Here is an 18223-nt window from a genome sequence, read left to right on the forward strand (position 1 = left end):
TGATATTTGTGTTACTGCTGGTGATGTTAAATAACATGATTGATTTCCTCTGTCTCAATGATGACAGTTATAATAATAGAAGACATGAAGCTGCAGAGAGAGGATGGATATATTCTTACCTTTACTTTGTGATTAGATGAAAATACAAAATTAAATTAAAATAGTAATTTTTAAACACATTGTTTATTTCATTTACTGAGGTTTTAACCATTATTTACAACATGTGTACATAAGCAGTGGAATAATAGGATATCTCTAGGTCATTCAACTGTCTTAAGTTCAGTTTAATTTTATTAATACAAAAAATAGGTCATAGAAAATGTTTAATTGTGTATTTCAGCAGAGCGGGGGGTCACGGTGGTGCTGGACCTGGAGATGCTGACCTGGGGTCAGTGGGACATCATCTGGGCAGGTTTAGGGAAAGAAGGAGAATATAAACTGTTATAATCACAGCTATTAAGATTAGAACACTAATATTGTTAAGAATCAATCTATACAACATGCTTTTGTTCATTTAAAAAAACATTGTTTTATTAGTACAGAAAAATTAAGACTTATTATAAATATGAAATAATATGATAAAATTACAGCTATATATAATTTACTTGTTAACTTACTAATGTAACATTACTGGGGGCTAAAGGAACAGCTTAATCTTATTTACCTGGCCATGGTCCTCTTTATTTCATCGCCAACGGTGATCTCCAAAAAATGGTTAAAGTAAAAAAGTAAAAGTAAAGTTTCTGGATCCTTTTCAGCTGAGTTAGCTTGTAAGCTAGTTTGCTAGCCGGCTGCTGGAGCAGCACAACCGAACAGCGCGTATCACGTGACGTAAATACGACGCGCTCCATAGGCTAGACCCTGGCCGTGTCTCATTTCAAAGATTTCCCCTCCTCGACTCCTCGAATCCTCCGGTAGTGACCCGGAAATGAATTTCAGCGCGCCATGTTGAAGGACATCTAATTTCTCTAAATGCACATCGAGAACCGAGGATCGAGCGTCGAGGAGGCTCTCTGGAGGAGCTATAATCGAGGAGACACTGATGGGTCCTCCACGGCTCCTTCGTGGATGCATTTCCGGCAACAGAGATGTTTCAAAGAGTCGTGACGCACGGCCGGACTTATCTCAGCCAATGACAGCTCTGCATGCATCCCCTGGATATTATTTTATTAACTGCTTTCATCGCGACGCGATGTTTACAGAGAGAACAGCTGTGAGGTCCGTGCAGAAAGCAGAGCAGTGTGTATAATATATATCACTCAGTATAACAGGCATACTCTCTTTATTTGCTTTAGTTTAGTAGATATCTACAAACAAAGAGTCGATATTTTTCTAAAACCATTTAGTGCTTCACATAATAAAATACACAACGGCTGTAGCCTGATTATATGCTTTAGGAGCTGTAGGTGTGTGTGGTGTAGTGTGTGCGTAGATGCAGCGGACAGACAGGTCTCAGTTGGTTTGGTGTCCTCTGCTTACTTTTAATACTTGTAAATACAACTTTTGGCCCGTAATTTATTTTCCTCATTGTAGCGACCATTGTCATCATTAATGGACGTCTCTTTAATATGACCGCTCAGAGGAGAGGAGTTCTCATTTCTCTAACCACCTGCTGCTTCCCCTCCTCTCTCCTCGGCTCCTCCGCTCGCATCTCCTGTGGGCGGGACTAAGTCTCGAGAATAGGAGTCGAGGATAGGAGTCGAGGAGGGGAATCTCAGAAACGAGACACGGCCCGTCTCATTTCGTAGGCCGCTCGGTCTAGCCTACGTGGGCTGGGTCCTCCGTGGACCGCGTAGGCTGCGTACTCCGAAGGGTGCAGCCCCTGAATTGAGACACGGGCTGCATCTCAGGTCGGTTATTTTCATTTCCTCGCTCCTCGGTATCACCGGAAGTTGATTTGTCTGCGCCATCTTGAGTAGCGTCCCATGGCGCTTATTTCTGCCGGAGGACCGAGGAGCGATAACGGAGGAGCGATAATCGAGGAACTACCAGACCATCCTCCGGTGAAATCCTCAGATACTCGCCCCGCCTCCTTACTGTGTATCGCTCACTGATTGGACGATGCAGCGCATGCACTGATCTGATGCTTCTTGACATGAGAGCAGTTTCCCAACGGAGTGAAGAAAACACATGTATCTCACGGGACTCACTCCTCAGTTTATACTGTGTTTTGTTTCAATGAATGCATCATTCAGTTACAAATATGTGATATATCTGAACAACAAAGTGGTGAAAAATCATTTTATTCATTTATTGGAAACATTTTCATGATCGCTTTTTTCGTTTATACATTTTAAGAATGGCGTTTTTTTATTTAATGTATTTGGGTCTACAACAGATGATACAAATGTTTGTGTCAGTAAATGTGTACTAACAGAGTGTGTGTTTGTGAAAACAACGGGGACAGAGCTGCTGTCAGACGAACAGCTGTGCGGCGTCATCACAAATGGACGTCGCTTCACGTGACGCGCCGGAGGAAAGGACGTCCCATTGCTCTTAAAGTCATTTCCCTGCTTCTCGTGGTTTCCTTGTGTCTCTACATGCTTCCCTGGTGGGAGGGACTAAACTCAGGGAAACGACGCAAGTGAGGGACGCAAGGATTCCATTTAACCGACCTGAGATGCAGCCACGGCCCTTGTCTCGTTCCAGGTCCCTTTACTTCCTGCCTTGGTTGTTTTCCCGCTATCGTCAGTCTCTGCCCCGCCCCTGATTGTTTCCACCTGTGCCCACTTACCTCTTGTATATATTGTCCTGTCTCCCCTTGTCTTTTGCCAGATTGTCTTGTGTCTTATGCCGAGCTCTCCAGCGTTTACAGATCGTATCAAAGTTACCGTTATAGTCTTTGTCCACATATATAGTTATAATAAGGTAAGATCAGCTAGTTGTGTTTTTCTAGTTTATTGATTAGTGTAGATTATTTATTGTATGTATTTTCCTGGATCTGCTGATCCTGTGATTCTAGTATTCATCATATTTTTGTACTGGATCTACATTTCAAGTAAAGACTCTTTTGTACTTGAATCCTGTGTCTGAAAATGACATTCCCAGAACAAATGACCATATCTTCCCTTCTAAAAGGGTTACATTAATAATATTTTTTCTCAAAGTAATGATAAACCTGTGAGTTGGATGTAGAAAAGTCAGAATCAATATAGATGTTTTTTATTTTAAAGAAAATTCAGATTGAACATAGTAAAAAACTGTAAATGATAGTGTCCGTCCAACAATTATTTTTTACTTATAGTGAAAACTACCCTTGGATGATGGTAAGGTAGACTAAAAGCTTTAGGAATCCAAAGTACAACATATAATAAGTACCCTGTATCAAGATTGATGCAAAACAAGTGACATTTTACCTTTTTAGAGAGGTTTAGCCAAAAACACTCCACCTCTGAGGTGATTTGGGTGGAAATGTTTTTTTTCCATATCTCTGGAACCCATTGGTCGATTTTGATGGTTGACACCTCTTTCTGACCGTTCAAGCCAATAGAATCGAAGGGGGAGTCCCCCACATACACTCATTGTGAAACAAAAAGGTGGGGGCTTTGCGCATGTCATTTTGCATTATAGTGAAGCTACACTCTAGCTCTGACATCTAGAAACAGAAAAGCATGGATTATCCGTCATTGCTCATGGATTATCAGAAATCATTTCAAAGGGACACAGACACATTGGATTAACCTATGGATTAACTTCAGCAGCGTTTTTATCATTTTAATGCCATTGAAGACCACTTTGGAGAGACTACAGAGCCAAGGTAACCTTGTTAGCATTTTAGCTACCTAGCGTCAAATGTTTTGATATCTGTTTTTGCTTATAACGTCGCGATTTCGTATAATTCAGTGATAATGAGGGTACCCATCGATTCTGTGTCACCTCACGATGTGAAACGATGTCATGGATGTGGAGAAAAGATAAATAATAAGGTTTTGTGAGTGATTTTCGGTGCAGTAATCTGTTAGCATTTTTCGCTCGTTGCTAATTCAGAGGCTCAGTGTTAGCATTGTGGGTTTTCTTTTGAATTTTTTTTTTAAATGATCAGTTAGATGAGTTTCTTCCCGTTACATGGATATAAAACATTCATAGTTTATTAAATTAACATGCCCTCAGACACTGTTTCCTGCAAGATGTTGCGGCAGTGCCCCGGTACCGGGGTCTCTCGGGCTTAACAGGTTAAGAGAAGCCCTTACAGACATACTGAATTATGGTAAATAAATGAAAAAATGTTGGCCCTGTGGAATACCAAACTACATCATGAAGTAAACTTTCTTGCCTCTCATGGCAGTTTGCTGTCCAGGAAACCACTGTTTCCTGTCAGTGTTGTCATTGCTGCATGATAACAGCTCACCTATATGTGCCGCAGACACCACTCCTTAGCAATGACCCTCAGTATCTCAGGCTCCTGCCCGGAACTGTTTACGGCTTGCTCTTTATTACCTTTACTGCCAACAGTAAACATTGCTGCTGACTTTATAAGTGCAATCTATGTTAACTGGAAACTGTTAGAGATTACCTTCACACAGTTTGTTTGTCTTAATCTGAACAACTGAATATCGGTTGGGGAATACACCCCTAAAGCACATGTCCTCACATGTTTTTTAGGATTTCAAGAAGCATATAGAACAAACAATGGATGTATTTTATGAACATTTATCCATGCTGAAAGTAGATTTAGATGTGTTAGGAGTGAGATAGAGATTATTATCTAATATATGCATCCGATGAAGCATTGCATGAAGTCTGTTCAGAGGTTGTTGTTGGGGCTGCATAAACGTTTTTTTATTGTTGTTTTGTGCAGACCATGCAGGCCTCACGGCCCGTCCACACATCGGCGTTGGAAGCTTCTTCCAACGCTTCTGCCCATTCACTTTGAATGGGGTGACGTCACTTTTCGCCGAACTGCATTGTGGGAAGCAGAGCGGAGCTTTGCTGGCGTTTCAGGCTGCAAAAGTTGAGCAATGTTCAACTTTTGAAGCTTCTGAAGCTTCGGTGGAAGCGTCAGCCAATCAAATCCCGCTTATGCAGCCAATCAAACCGCGTGTATGCTGGGAGAGACACACCGCAGGTCATTTCCTCATATTCCAAAAAATGGAGCAAGCTTCAACGCACGCCGCTGTGTGGACGGGCCGTCAGAGAGTTAAACTTGGGCCTGCGAACATAGTTTTAGTGTATTTTGTTTTGAAAATCCACAGCGGAGGTTTGTGTCGTACTACATGCGGTGTATTTTGCATATCTCTCAGTAGCCAGCGATCTGTGAGTCTGTTGGCTCGGACATAAACTCCGTAATAAATGTAGTCTACATTTCATAAGAAGTGTAAAACCTGAGAGCATTTTAAATCGCATTTGAACTAAATGCTTATATAATCTGTATTTGTATTGTTGATTTATTGTGTGAACGAGGCGATGTAGAGAAGGTTAAGCTGTCATTATTAGGCTGTTAGATGGTCCGTGAGTGTTTTTTTATTGGTTAACCTGTTAAGCACCAAGCCTGTTTTTCATGTTTCAGGCTCGAAAATGACATGCCCAAAACAAATGACTACAACTTAACTTCTAAAAGGGTTATATGAATAATTTCTTTTATCAAAGCAAGGTTACATCTGTGAGTTGGATGTAGAAGTGTCAGAATCAATATAGATGTTTTTTATTTTAAAGAAAATTCAGATTTTACATAGTAAAAAACTGTAAATTATAGTGTCCGTCCAAAAATTCTTTTTTACAGATAGTGAAAACTACCCTTGGATGATGGGTTAGTAGACTAAAAGCTTTAGGAATCCGAAGTACAACATATAATAAGTACCCTGTATCAAGATTGATGCAAAACAAGTGACATTTGACCTTTTTAGAGAGGTTTAGCCAAAACCACCCCACCTCTGAGGTGATTTGGGTGAAAATTGTTTTTTTTCCATATCTCTGGCCCCCCTTGGTCGATTTTGATGGTTGACACCTCTTTCTGACCGTTAGAGCCAATAGAAGCGAAGGGGGAGGCCCCCACACACACACGTTGTGAAGAGAAAAGGTGGGGGCGGCGCGCATGTAAATTTGCAGCAGAGTGGACCTATCTCTAGCTCTGGCATTTGGAAACGAAAAAGCTGTTTTATTGCTTATGGATTATCAGAAATCATTTCAAAGAGGACACAGACACATTGGATTAACCTATGGATTAACTGCAGCATCGTTTTTTTATCGTTTTAATGCCATTGAAGACCAGTTTTGACCAAGGTAAGCCATGTTAGCGTTTCTAGCTACCTAGCTCCACATGTTATGATGTACGCTTTCGTTTATAGCGTCGCAAATGTTTATCACTGAGTGTTGAGGTGGGCACCAAACGATTCTGTGTCTCCAAACTGCTTTTTTGTTTCCAAATGCCAGAGCTAGAGATCGGTCCACTCTGCTGCAAATTTACATGCGCGCAGCCCCCACCTTTTCTCTTCACAACGTGTGTGTGTGGGGGCCTCCCTCTTCAATTCTATTGGCTCTAACGGTCAGAAAGAGGTGTCAACCATCAAAATCGACCAAGGGGGGCCAGAGATATGGAAAGAAAAAACATTTTCACCCAAATCACCTCAGAGGTGGAGTGGTTTTGGCTAAACCTCTCTAAAAAGGTCAAATGTCACTTGTTTTGCAATCAATCTTGATACAGGGTACTTATTATATGTTGTACTTTGGATTCCTAAAGCTTTTAGTCTACTAACCCATCATCCAAGGGTAGTTTTCACTATCTGTAAAAAATAATGTTTGGACGGACACTATAATTTACAGTTTTTTACTATGTAAAATCTGAATTTTCTTTAAAATAAAAAACATCTATATTGATTCTGACACTTCTACATCCAACTCACAGATGTAACCTTGCTTTGATTAAAGAAATTATTCATATAACCCTTTTAGAAGTTAAGTTGTAGTCCTTTGTTTTGGGCATGTCATTTTCGAGCCTGAAACATGAAAAACAGGCTTGGTGCTTAACAGGTTAAAAAAAAAAATCAGAAAACTGTGTTAGTTTGCATTAAATTAAATTAATTCAAAGAATGAAATTGCAGTACTTAGTGTAGAGCAGGGGTACTTTTTTATTAAAGGTCCACTTGTGAACTTTATACAAGGTCACTGGTCCGGATCAATGCCAGTAAAGTCTTTGGGGGCCCCCTTCTGGTCCAAGCACTTGCCTGTCGGCAAAAAACGGCGCCCCTGTAGACACACACACATTCAATACATACATACCAGCGACGTGCAGTCAGTGGAGGCAGGGGAGGCAGAGCCTCACCTGTCATACTCCAATGTAACGGAAAAACAACTAAAGAAAAACTAAATAGTAATAATAATAAAATGTCTCCCCTGATCTGTGTTGTAAGTGTGATTTATGTATGATTCTAATCGCTTTTTATAGTCAAAATCAGCAAATTTGCCGAGCTCCGCTACGGGAGCGATGACAAGTGAGGCAGGCACGTGCTCTGCCTCTCATTAGCCCACAGTAACTTGCTGGAGCACGGGCACTAATTTAGCGCGGGCACTTATTTTGTGAGCGCGCTCAAGCCAGTTACTGTGGGGTGAGGTGAGGCACAGATGAGATCTGCCTCACTTCAGAATGCGTCACCCCACAGAAACTGGCTGGAAAGCGGGCCCTAAGCGCATGCCTGTTACCATCTCACTGTAGGTCACTGTAGGTCACCAATGTATGTAGATCCCTTTATTACATTTATCCTCGCCATCCATAGTCTCTAAATAACTTATTTCACGTATATATGATATTTAGGCTCGCTGGTCTCAACGGCAATGAAAATGCACCAGGGGAGGCAGCCATAACCTCTGCCGCACTGAAGGGGGCGCACGTGAGCCCACAGGTTCTTGTTGCTACTGTAATTCTACGCAGAGACGGTAGACGCAAACAACAAACTAGACTTTTGAAACTACAGGAAGATAAGGAGGACTTTTACAAAAAAGTAAACGAGATTGTTGTCCAGAAGGATAGCATGGACTTCATCTTCAAGTCAAGGTAAGACCACATTTGTAATGAAAATGGGATCTTACTAAGAAAGAACAATGCAATATTTAGATTTTGGGTATCCTTTTGTTGAACGGTCTGTTTAAAATGAATCGAATCATCAGACTAAAAAAGCTTTTGAAAATAACCGAATATTTCGATTAAGGTCAAAATATAATATTTGTAAATCTGACTCAGTGAGTCAGTGCCTCACCAGCCATGAACCTCACCGCACGTCACTGATACATACAGTATGGTGGCTTGAACTAGTGGGAGAAATGGCACTGTTTGTCTGTAGCCAATGCCTTGAACCTCTGCAAAAAAGGCATTAGAAGCATTAGAAAGTCAAGGTAAACTTGCGGTTAACTTGCGGTCTGCAATGCGTGTCACGCTCGCGCACACGAGTAAATATATATGCACGTTCATTCTCACAATGCGTCAGACACAAGACGCACGTACACAATGATGTACATTAATTTATCAGAATCAGAATTCTTTAAAAAAAAAAAAATTATAATGGGACACAGGGTTCGGTCCGGATTGATTTGCAGTTCGGTCCGGATCCGGACCTTGGTCCGGAGTTTGAGAAGCCCTGGTGTAGAGGGTGACAGAGCGCAATGTCGTGTGCCCTAAGCTATGATTCTAACCTTTAAGTAAGTGTGTGTTGTGAAGCAACAACACAACACAAAATAACACCAACGTATCCCAGAAGCTAGAGGCCTCTGGCTCAAGAACAAAACCCTTTCTTGACTTTTAAGACGACAGGACTAAGTGTAAGTGCAAGTGTGACTAAGTGTCGTCAGGAGGCTGTGGCTCAGTGGTTAGAGAGCTGGACTTCGAATCATGGGATAGCAAGTTCGAGTCCCACTGCAGTCAGCATGTCGTTGTGTCCCTAGGCAAGACACTTCACCCCAAATTGCTCCTGTGGGGATTGTCCACAGTATTGAGTATGTAAGTCGCTTTGGATAAAAGCGTCTAACAAATGACATGTAATAATGTAATGTAATATTTTACACAGTTTATAGCTGTCGCCATAGCTACAGATTTGAAATTATTTAGTCAACTTTAACTTTTTCTCTCTTCATACTGTAGTTAATTTATTATTATTACAGTGACCACAGCAAACCCTCTTAAATACACCCTCCCCTCCATTCAGGACCAAAAGGTCTGCAGTTATACGTGGTTGGCCTGATAAAACAGTGTAATGTAACACTGAGGGTGCCAAGTTTAATAGATCATATGAGAAAAATAGGGTGTCATGTATAAAACATAGCAGCGTAGCATCCACAGTAAATGTACAAGTACAATGTTTGATATTGGGCCATATGAATAGACTTTGATTGATTGATGATTGAGGAAATATATGCACAACAACATATATTCTGATTCATAAAAACATTTTATAGCTATTATCTGCAATATTCTTTAAGAAACCCCAAATCAACTTGGCAATGTGCACACATGGACCAGCCTCATATGGCGCCCTCCACATGACCACTTTAACCATAATCAATGCTTTATGTGCCTTTCCAGCGCACATAATCAAATCACATCAACTGGATCGCATACTGGAGAACGGCCACATTACGCTATCCTAGTGATTTAGCTCCTGTAGTGCTAACATATAACGTTGTGTATTCAATGCAACAGTATACAACGGCCTAGTTTCTGTAGCCAAATGCGATTACCTTAGGAATAATTTGTTTAGCTAGTGGGATTCTGGGTAACGCAGCGTCATGGCCACGACTCTGTCTTGCAACCTGATAGGTTATAGCTAGGGGTTGTTGATTCGGAAAATATATAGCGGCAAACTTCTTTGGAATACATTAAAGTATCAAGTCACCTCAAGTCAGAAGGCTCAAGTCCAAGTCCAGTCCAAAGTCATTGGTGTTCAAGTCCAAGTTGAGTTGCAAGTGTTTTGTGATTTTCTCAAGTCGAGTCAAGTCATAAAATGTGTGACTCGAGTCTGACTCGAGTCCAGGTCACGGGGCTCGAGCCCACACCTTTGGTAGCAAGTGATTGGCAGGTCCAGGAGAGTCCTACCTACACATGTAATATAATATTGTATTGTGTCTTTAGTAGGGATAATGGTCAGGCAGGCAGTAACTCAGTCTGCAGAGGCTTGGCTAGGGAACTACACAGTCACTGGTCCAAGTCCCTGAAAGCACCAAAATGTACATTGTGTGTACTGGTAGCGGTGTCAAATTCCCTCTCAGGCAGTGCCGGGTGTCCTTGAGCATGGCACCAAGATAGCCCCAGCTGCTCAGGCGTGAAACAGCCCCTTCACTTTGACACCTCTCCATTAAAGCATGTGTTGTGCATGTGTGTGTTTGAACTGTTTGAGTGTGTGTGTGTGTGTGTGTGTGTGTGTGTGTGTGTGTGTGTGTGTGTGTGTGTGTGTGTGTGTGTGTGTGTGTGTGTGTGTGTGTGTGTGTGTGTGTGTGTGTGTGTGTGTGTGTGTGTGTGTGCGAGTGTCGTTGTGTGTCATTTCATTCCACATAGTGGGAGAGAGTGGTGCACATAATCAAAGTGTGAGAGGTTAATAATTAACTTTTGAGAAAGGCGTAATGACTCTCTGTGTTTATCCAGTGACAATGCACTGAGATCATAGCAGTAATGCTCCCCCCTCCTGTGTTTTTCTGGCACAGACCGTGGAGTTTCCAGTAAGCTACGTGATAAACACAGATTCTGGCCTGTGGCCAAATCTACCTGCCAGACAGGTATGTTGACCTAGTAGGAGGAGATGGTGTGTGTGTGTGTGTGTGTGTGTGTGTGTTGTGTGTGGTGTGTGTGTGTGTGTGTGTGTGTGTGTGTGTGTGTGTGTGTGTGTGTGTGTGTGTGTGTGTGTGTGTGTGTGTGTGTGTGTGTGTGTGTGTGTGTGTGTGTGGGTGTGGGTGTGGGTGTGTGTGTGCTCATGCGTGTGCTCATGCGGGAGTATTTGTTTAGGGAGTGCTCTACCGAGAATGTTCATTAACAGGTCTAAGAATGTCAGTGAGAGGACACATCAGATGGCTTGTTGTTGAGAGGACTCTCAATTAAGTTCGATTACCATGAGTGGTAATACATTTATGATTGAATTTTGTTGCACTTCATTAAATGCAGCAAAGACAGAAAAATCATTTTCTGCCCACAGCTGTGGTCTCTCAGGGCCTTAGTATCTCGTTTCACCTGCTGGTGTATGAAAGAATTTGTCTTGCATACATTTCACTTACAAAATCACACATCTGCTATCAGAAAAACTCCTTGCAAAAAAAGGATGAACATTCTTTTAATGTTTCTTTTATTATCTTTTCTTTTTAATGACTGTTTTTAAATGCCTTTGTCTTAATGTCTTTCATTTTTGTAAAGCACCTTGAATTGCCTTGTGTTGAAGGGTGCTATATAAATAAACGTGCCTTGCCTTGGCTTGCACTCAGATCACAGATAAACAGCACCAGAGGAAGGAAGCAGACAATTGGTCTGGTTGTTTCGTTCACTCTAGAGTTATAGAGAATTTTAAACAAACCAAATGTAATATACAAACAATACAAAGGAAGATGACAAACTCTATTCATCTTTGAGGGGAAGTTACATTTTCACTCTGTTCATTCACACATGATATGCTAAATAAATAAACAATTAATGAATTCTTTGGAATTACAATAAATGTTGTAGCAACCAGCAGCAACAGGTGTTTTCCAATCACAACAGTCCTTGCAAATTGCTGATTGAAGCGTCCACAGGAAACCTATTTGTGTATTTGAGAACTGCCAGCTCATTGCTTTCATAATCCTCTGGCATTCTGGCACTACATCTCTTTTTTCTGCAGGACTTGAACACCACACTAGTTCCTGCATTGTTCCAGATCGGCAGATAAAAATGAGAATCACTGGAGACAGGTCTGAATGACAATCATTGGCACAAGGACATTTTTATTCAACAGACAATCCATCCAGGTGTTATCATGCCCGGTTTTCCACAACAGGCCAGACCTGTTGAACACCAAGCTGAAACCAAAAACCAGAGCCTGCCAGTGTCAGTTGGAATAAACAGACAGAGGTGTGTAAACCACAAAGCCCTGTTGTGCTGCTAAATGTTGCATATATAAAAATGTTACACTGATAAGTGTGTCCATAGTCAGAGGTTCAAGGACCACTAGTAACTGTGCTGTTTTAATGTTATTACACCAGTGGGGCCTTCAAGGTATTCAGAGAATACCCTGAAACACTCAGATAAAAACAAACTCCGTCCCACGGGCCCACCACCTATGGGGTCGGGTGCGCTGCCAGAAGGGTGGCAGTGAAAGCAGAGGGTCAAAAGCATATTCTGACCCAGGTGGTAGATAAAGTATGATTGGTTTTAAACAGAAGTGAATGTAGCAGTGCTGTTGGTTTAACTGTCAGCTCCTCCTGTATCCATGCCGAAATGCCTTAAGCACAAATTGTCTTTGCTATGTTTGTGTGGCACAATTTAGAAAAAAAGCATAAATGCACTATATGAATGCACTTAATTTACACAGTTTGAGACATATTGCCACAGAAAAACGTGAATTCAAACCACCTGACTGTAAATTAACATTTAATTGGCAACCCAAATCAGGTATACAGTGTCATATCTAAGAAACTGAATGCGACAGTGCCATTCAGACTTGGAATCTCCCATTCAACACACTCCTCCTCAGTCATCGTATTGTCTGTGTTTTCCATGTAATCTCACAAGTAAACATTTGTGCTGGAATTACGGGTACGAGTAAATTATGTGATTCATTTGCATTATTTCTTTTCAGATTTCTTTCCAGATTAATGGGATAAACAAAGACAGTTCTACAATAATTTGTTGACATAACATTTGCTAACGAAGTTCATATTCTCATTATAAGGTTTCGTCAGAAGAAAAACATGATCAGTTAAGTGTCCAACTATAAATAAATAAGAATGTTATAAGCAAAGAAACGCCTTAGAATCAAGTCAAGTCAGTTTTCCTTTATGAAGCACTACAGCAGAAGTATCTCAGACCCTTTTATAAATACTTTTAAAATACTGCGGTGGCATAGCTCAGTCTGTAGGGACTTGGCTTAAGAACCAGAGCCGGTTCTGTACAGAGTGGACCGGTAGCTGCAGCGCTGCCAATTCACCTCCTGGGCCCGGCAGAGGAGATGAATATGTATATATTGTCTTTAGGGTTGCACATGTTTTCAGCTGTGATAACTGTCAACCATGTGATGAGTGCTTTTTAGAGCCACATCTCACCATGTTAACATTTTACAAATTCTGAATCTGACATATCAATTCGTAAGCAAAAGAATAATCTAAACCTCGATTTATTCAATGTATGCAACTTATCACACATTTGAAGAGATAATGAATGATTTGCATATTCAGACTTACTACGTATAACACAAAAAAGAATAGCCCGAATGTAATTCATCAACTTGATACATTTCCTGGTGGCATTTATTACCTAAAATGTTCTGTTTCTACTAAATGCAAAATTGCCATAAAAAATACTCTTAGTCAAAATAGATGTTTTATTTAAGAAATCCTGTGATCTGGGTGGTGACGGTATCATGTAAGTTTGACATTCACAATTATCAATTTTCACATTCTTCATGATAAGTACAGCATTAAAAAAAATCACAAATACAGATAAAATGTATTTCTAACGAAACAACATGACATCAATTCATCACTCACATTAACACAATAAAAAAATCACATACAGTGACAGTGTGCAACTGACTGACAAACAGTTTTTATAGGTCACCCTCATTCATCTAACCTGCTTTATACATTGTGTAAATACACTTTATAATAAGTGATACCAATAGACATGTAGTGCATATCATTTCTGTATTAATGGTGAGTAGCATCACATATGTCACCAGTGCTCTCTGTTCCTGATCTGTCCTTCACCAGTATGACATTCAGAAATCTAAAACTGATTTTACATTTATATGGAAAACCAATGATTCACCCTTTTAAAATAAAAGTAATATAAGAAAAAGGATATTATATGTTCAGTGCGTCAAAACAGTCAACAACTCCTATATGCTTAAACACAATTCATAGTGACAGACCAGGCTGAGTCCTGCACCACTAAAGAAGAGTGAATTCTGTTCTTTTGTTATAACTTTTTCATCATTTAGTGACTTACAGAAACTCACAGTATCCAAACGATATTACTTTTCGTTTCTATGTACAGTTTTTATACTGGAGATCAAAAAGACAAAATAGGTACAATATTAAAATTGGTTCATAAAACCTACTACAGCCAAAAACGATGGCTTACATTTTCTGCAACACCTTCCTTTTGAGAGGAAGTGAGTGTCTTAAACATCAAGGGCAGCTAGTCAGTTTATCTTCAGACAGGCCACACAGATATTATATCTGGAACAACTGCTCTGATTGTAGCTACCGCCCAACGATTGGGCCTCACATGTCCATTCCCATCTCCTCCATCTTCCAGCCGTTGGAGTTTTTTCCAAATTTGTAAACAAGCCTCCGGCCGTCGACTCGCTCGAGGATCTCTCTTTTATAGTAATACCTGAAGGGGAAGATGATCAGTTAGTGCCAATTAAACACATTAAGTATCCAGATCTAAATCAATTGTTAGGAAATACTGATGTCAAAAGTAGCTGTGGGTCTCATTAACAAGATGGTTCTACTAGTGAGCAGACCAGGATTAAAGGGGACAATTTAAAAGTTCAGGGTCGATCAATAAGTCACAGATAATATTACTGAGCCTGTCAAAACCGTTTGGGGGAGCTGACAAATGAGTTATCTTGAGTGCTTTGTTCATATAAAGTATAGCAGTGTAGCTTTAGGATGTAACCTCACAAGCTTCAATGGTCTTTTATGTTCCAACATCTTATTTATACAGAACACCTCTAAATGTTTAGTGTTTTATGACTCTTCTTCTTTACCACATATTAATGGTGGATCCTTTGAGATTCAGGGAGATACAATGCAAAGCTGCTGGAACAGCTGGAGTTTCACATCAGCTGCTTCATGAACTCACCTCATGGCCCGGCTGAGTTTCTCGTACGTCATGCTGCTGTTCTTTTTCTTCTGGCCCCACATCTGGGCCACAGCCTCGGACTTCAGGAACTTAAAGACACCCTCCCGGCGGTCCTCCCACTTCATCAGGCCCTGGTTCCTCTCGGGGTGGATCAGAATGTCCCTGATGAACTCCCATAGGTGAGTTCCACGGGGCGCTGCAGACAGTTAGCAAAAGGAGCTCAATGTGTGTTTGTGTGTGTGTGTGCATTGATGTAAAAGCAGAAGCATGCAAGCTAAACAGATATGCATGTGCAGCCTGATAAAGATGCAAAGCAGAACCCATGAAACAGCTCAGCAGAGTTCACATACAGACGCCTTGTGTGCAGGGTTTTACATGTGGCCTTACCGTGTTGTTTCTTTTTGTGATTCTCATAAATGCTGCAGCTGTGCTCTCTGCTGACTTTGGGAGGTCTCCCCCGGGGCCGCTTCAGTCGAGACTCTCCTTTTTCCGTTTTGATGTGGTTCTCTGTCAACACAACAGTATATTGTCAGACGTTAACCTTAGAGTTTGTTGAATCCAAAGAACCATATGAGATGTTCTGCATACTCACTTGAAATCAGAGGGTAGGAGAACTCTGGGTCTGATTCTCCAGACTCCTGTGAGCTGAGACTTGAGAAGTCAAACATGCCACCTAAACAGAGCAGAGGCAGGGTTCAGATACACAGCCTCTTAAGACACTGAGAGACAGAAGAGTTGACATGAAGAGGATGAAGTACTGACTGTTGGAGGAGGAGCTGAGCTCGCTGTCAGACTGGTTATCAGACAGGTCCTCCAGCGGCCCCATGCTCAGACTAGTCAGTTCATAATCATCCCTGTAGTCCAAGTCCCTCTTGCTAATGGCTCCTTCAGCTGTTGGTGGTAAGTCGCAGCATTAGCCCTATCATGTTCACACTCTATGGATCTTATGCTTCTATGCAACATCACTATACAAAATGTACCTTGGCCAATTCTAATGGTGCTGAGCAAAGGATAGTTGAGGTTGTCCAGGAAGTGGTCCAGCAGTTGGCAGGTCTCGCTCAGCTCCGGTCCTGACAGGCTGTGCAGCTCTGCAAGAAGAAGGACATGAGGAGAAGAAACTTTTTAGCATTTTAGCCATAACATTCATCCAGGGGAAGAAAAGTAACACAACATATGCATGTCTGATTTTATATGGACACACAACTGGCAAATGTGGCATTCATTTTGTACTTATGAATCTTGACACTGTAATTGAGGTCCAGCACCGAAATAAAATGAATTTCAATTACATATTCATATATTTAACCTCTGCCCTTTTTTTAAATCATTCCAACATGGCGGATGTAGTTTACCATATTTGGTCTTGTGTTCTTGCAGACTCTGGTGCAGTTGGAGGCCGAGCTGTGGGCCGAAGACCCCGATCAGCTGCTCCCTGCTCATCTGGCAGAGAGCAGTCCCGTCCATGCTGCAGAGAGCCAGGCTTAGGGTGCTTGCATCAACCTTGGTGCTCTCCACGTGGTCGCTGATCCATTCCAGAACATGTTCTGCTGTCCAGCAGTGAGGGCTGACCTGCCTGTACCACTGGCCTGCAGACACACAGCCAATTACTTCATATTCTAGTATGGAGAGTCGGTTTACAGAATGATTCCTCCACAATGTATTTACACAGGCCAGCATTGAGCTTTAGTAGCTTTTAAAGACACTGAGACAAAGATTAAGACACTGTACATTTGAATATAAGATATTGATCTTTGCTCATGCATCTAATTAACAAAGAATATGTCAAAGCAGGAATCATCACTCTGGATTTGTGTCTGGTCAGACGAACAAAGCTCTAACTGTTTCAACTTTGAGGTGGCAGCCTTCTCTATGTGACGGTTATGCTGAGTTAAACATTGGCTGCCTGGTAAATGATTGAGCCACAGAGTCTTAATGAGGTCAAAGCCCAGCTCAGTGAGAAATAAAGGATCATGTTGACTGTGAGATTAGTCTTCATCTGAAACTGTCCACGAAACTCAGACCGGACTATAAAAGTTAACAAAGCGTTCACAGCCAACACATTACAGTTTCATTCTTTTGTTGTCACACGTCACATCAAGCACCATGAGACACAGAGGAGGCTCTCAGCAGCCGCTGGTGTTCCTCTTACCGCTCATGCTGGAGCTGTAGGCTAAACTGCTGATCTGAAGGCTGTTGATGCTGGGGAGCTGCTGCGGCAGGACCTCGAGGGGGCCAGTCTGATACATGGTGAGGTTGGCATTAGTTAGGATGCTGCTCAGGCACTGTGATGACATGGAGACACTGGGAAACATAGAATAAGGCACATGTTAACACACCACTTTAAAACGAATTTAAAGAGAATCTAATAATAAATTAAAACATGTGTTTATTTTTCTCAAGCTTTTTTAGAAATAATAAAAATCAGCACTGTTTGAAACATGAACACTTACATTTGAATTGATTAGTTAACTGATATATGTTACCTGATTAGACCACGAGCCACAATGTGATGCTTAAGAAAAAGTCTCCAGGACTCTGAGTGTTTTAATCTCCAGGTTAGAGCTCCTCGTCCTATGTTTCTGAGGCTAAGATGCTCTTGCTGCTGTTTTTAACCACCTGTTGAGATTTATACTCCTGTGAAGGGGGGCGGATTCAGGTAAGTTCAGGGGAATTCCACCTGAAACGGCCACACCTCCTCCCCCCCTCCTCCCTGCTTTCCTGAGAACTTGATCAACAAAACGAACCTGCTCTGCTACAAGTCAGGGTTCGATTGTATTTGTATTGCTAGACCTGGTCAACTTGTATAGGTTTGCAGTGCGTAGTTAGGTTCCTTACATTGAAAACTAAGTAGCAGTGCTGAAATCTTGACTCAGAACACATACATGAAAACAGTATGTCAAAACTACGCTGTAGTATTGTTTGCTTCACTCAATGTTATAATATCACTTTGTGCGCTGTAACTGTTTTGACCTGACTCATCATAGTCATATTTCCATGCCACAGCCACCTTCACTCCAACCAGGAAGGGGGTGGGGGGGGGGGGGGGCTGTTTCGGTGTCAGTTTTCAGATAGCCACAGTTTCTATATTTAGCAGCAGTGACGACAGCAAACAGCCGGCTGTGAGGAAACATGGTTTTTTTCATCAAGACCAAGCCTGTGAGTAATAAATCATCTTTATCAAGATTGTTTTTGTAACCTGATGTGAAGCCAACCTGCTTAGTCTTTCACAATCAAAGAATACTGAGGAGAGAC

General features: G+C 41.4%; 1 protein-coding gene across 1 annotated transcript; it reads right to left on the minus strand.

Moving 5' to 3' along the window:
• Positions 1-13461: 13461 nt before the first annotated feature.
• On the minus strand, positions 13462-17579 carry elf3 (E74-like factor 3 (ets domain transcription factor, epithelial-specific)). Its single transcript, XM_034144231.1, has 9 exons — positions 17455-17579; positions 17121-17272; positions 16324-16557; positions 15952-16059; positions 15734-15862; positions 15564-15644; positions 15359-15478; positions 14972-15167; positions 13462-14497 (listed from the first exon to the last, which is right to left on the minus strand). The coding sequence occupies exons 2-9, from the start codon at positions 17263-17265 to the stop codon at positions 14386-14388; spliced, it is 1125 nt and encodes a 374-aa protein (XP_034000122.1). The 5' UTR covers positions 17266-17272; positions 17455-17579; the 3' UTR covers positions 13462-14385.
• Positions 17580-18223: the final 644 nt, after the last annotated feature.

The sequence above is a fragment of the Trematomus bernacchii genome, unplaced genomic scaffold (assembly GCF_902827165.1).
Source record: "Trematomus bernacchii unplaced genomic scaffold, fTreBer1.1, whole genome shotgun sequence".
Classification (NCBI taxonomy): Eukaryota; Metazoa; Chordata; class Actinopteri; order Perciformes; family Nototheniidae; genus Trematomus; species Trematomus bernacchii.

What these genes read in the sequence shown, in the direction of transcription:
- elf3 (XM_034144231.1), bottom strand. Translation starts at nt 17,265, where the DNA reads ATGTCATCACAGTGCCTGAGCAGCATCCTAACTAATGCCAACCTCACC. An exon ending in GCTCAGCTCCTCCTCCAACA is followed by an intron (nt 15,645 to 15,733) that starts GTCAGTACTTCA and finishes TGCTCTGTTTAG; the next exon opens with GTGGCATGTTTGACTTCTCA. An exon ending in AAACTCAGCCGGGCCATGAG is followed by an intron (nt 14,498 to 14,971) that starts GTGAGTTCATGA and finishes CTTCCCCTTCAG; the next exon opens with GTATTACTATAAAAGAGAGA.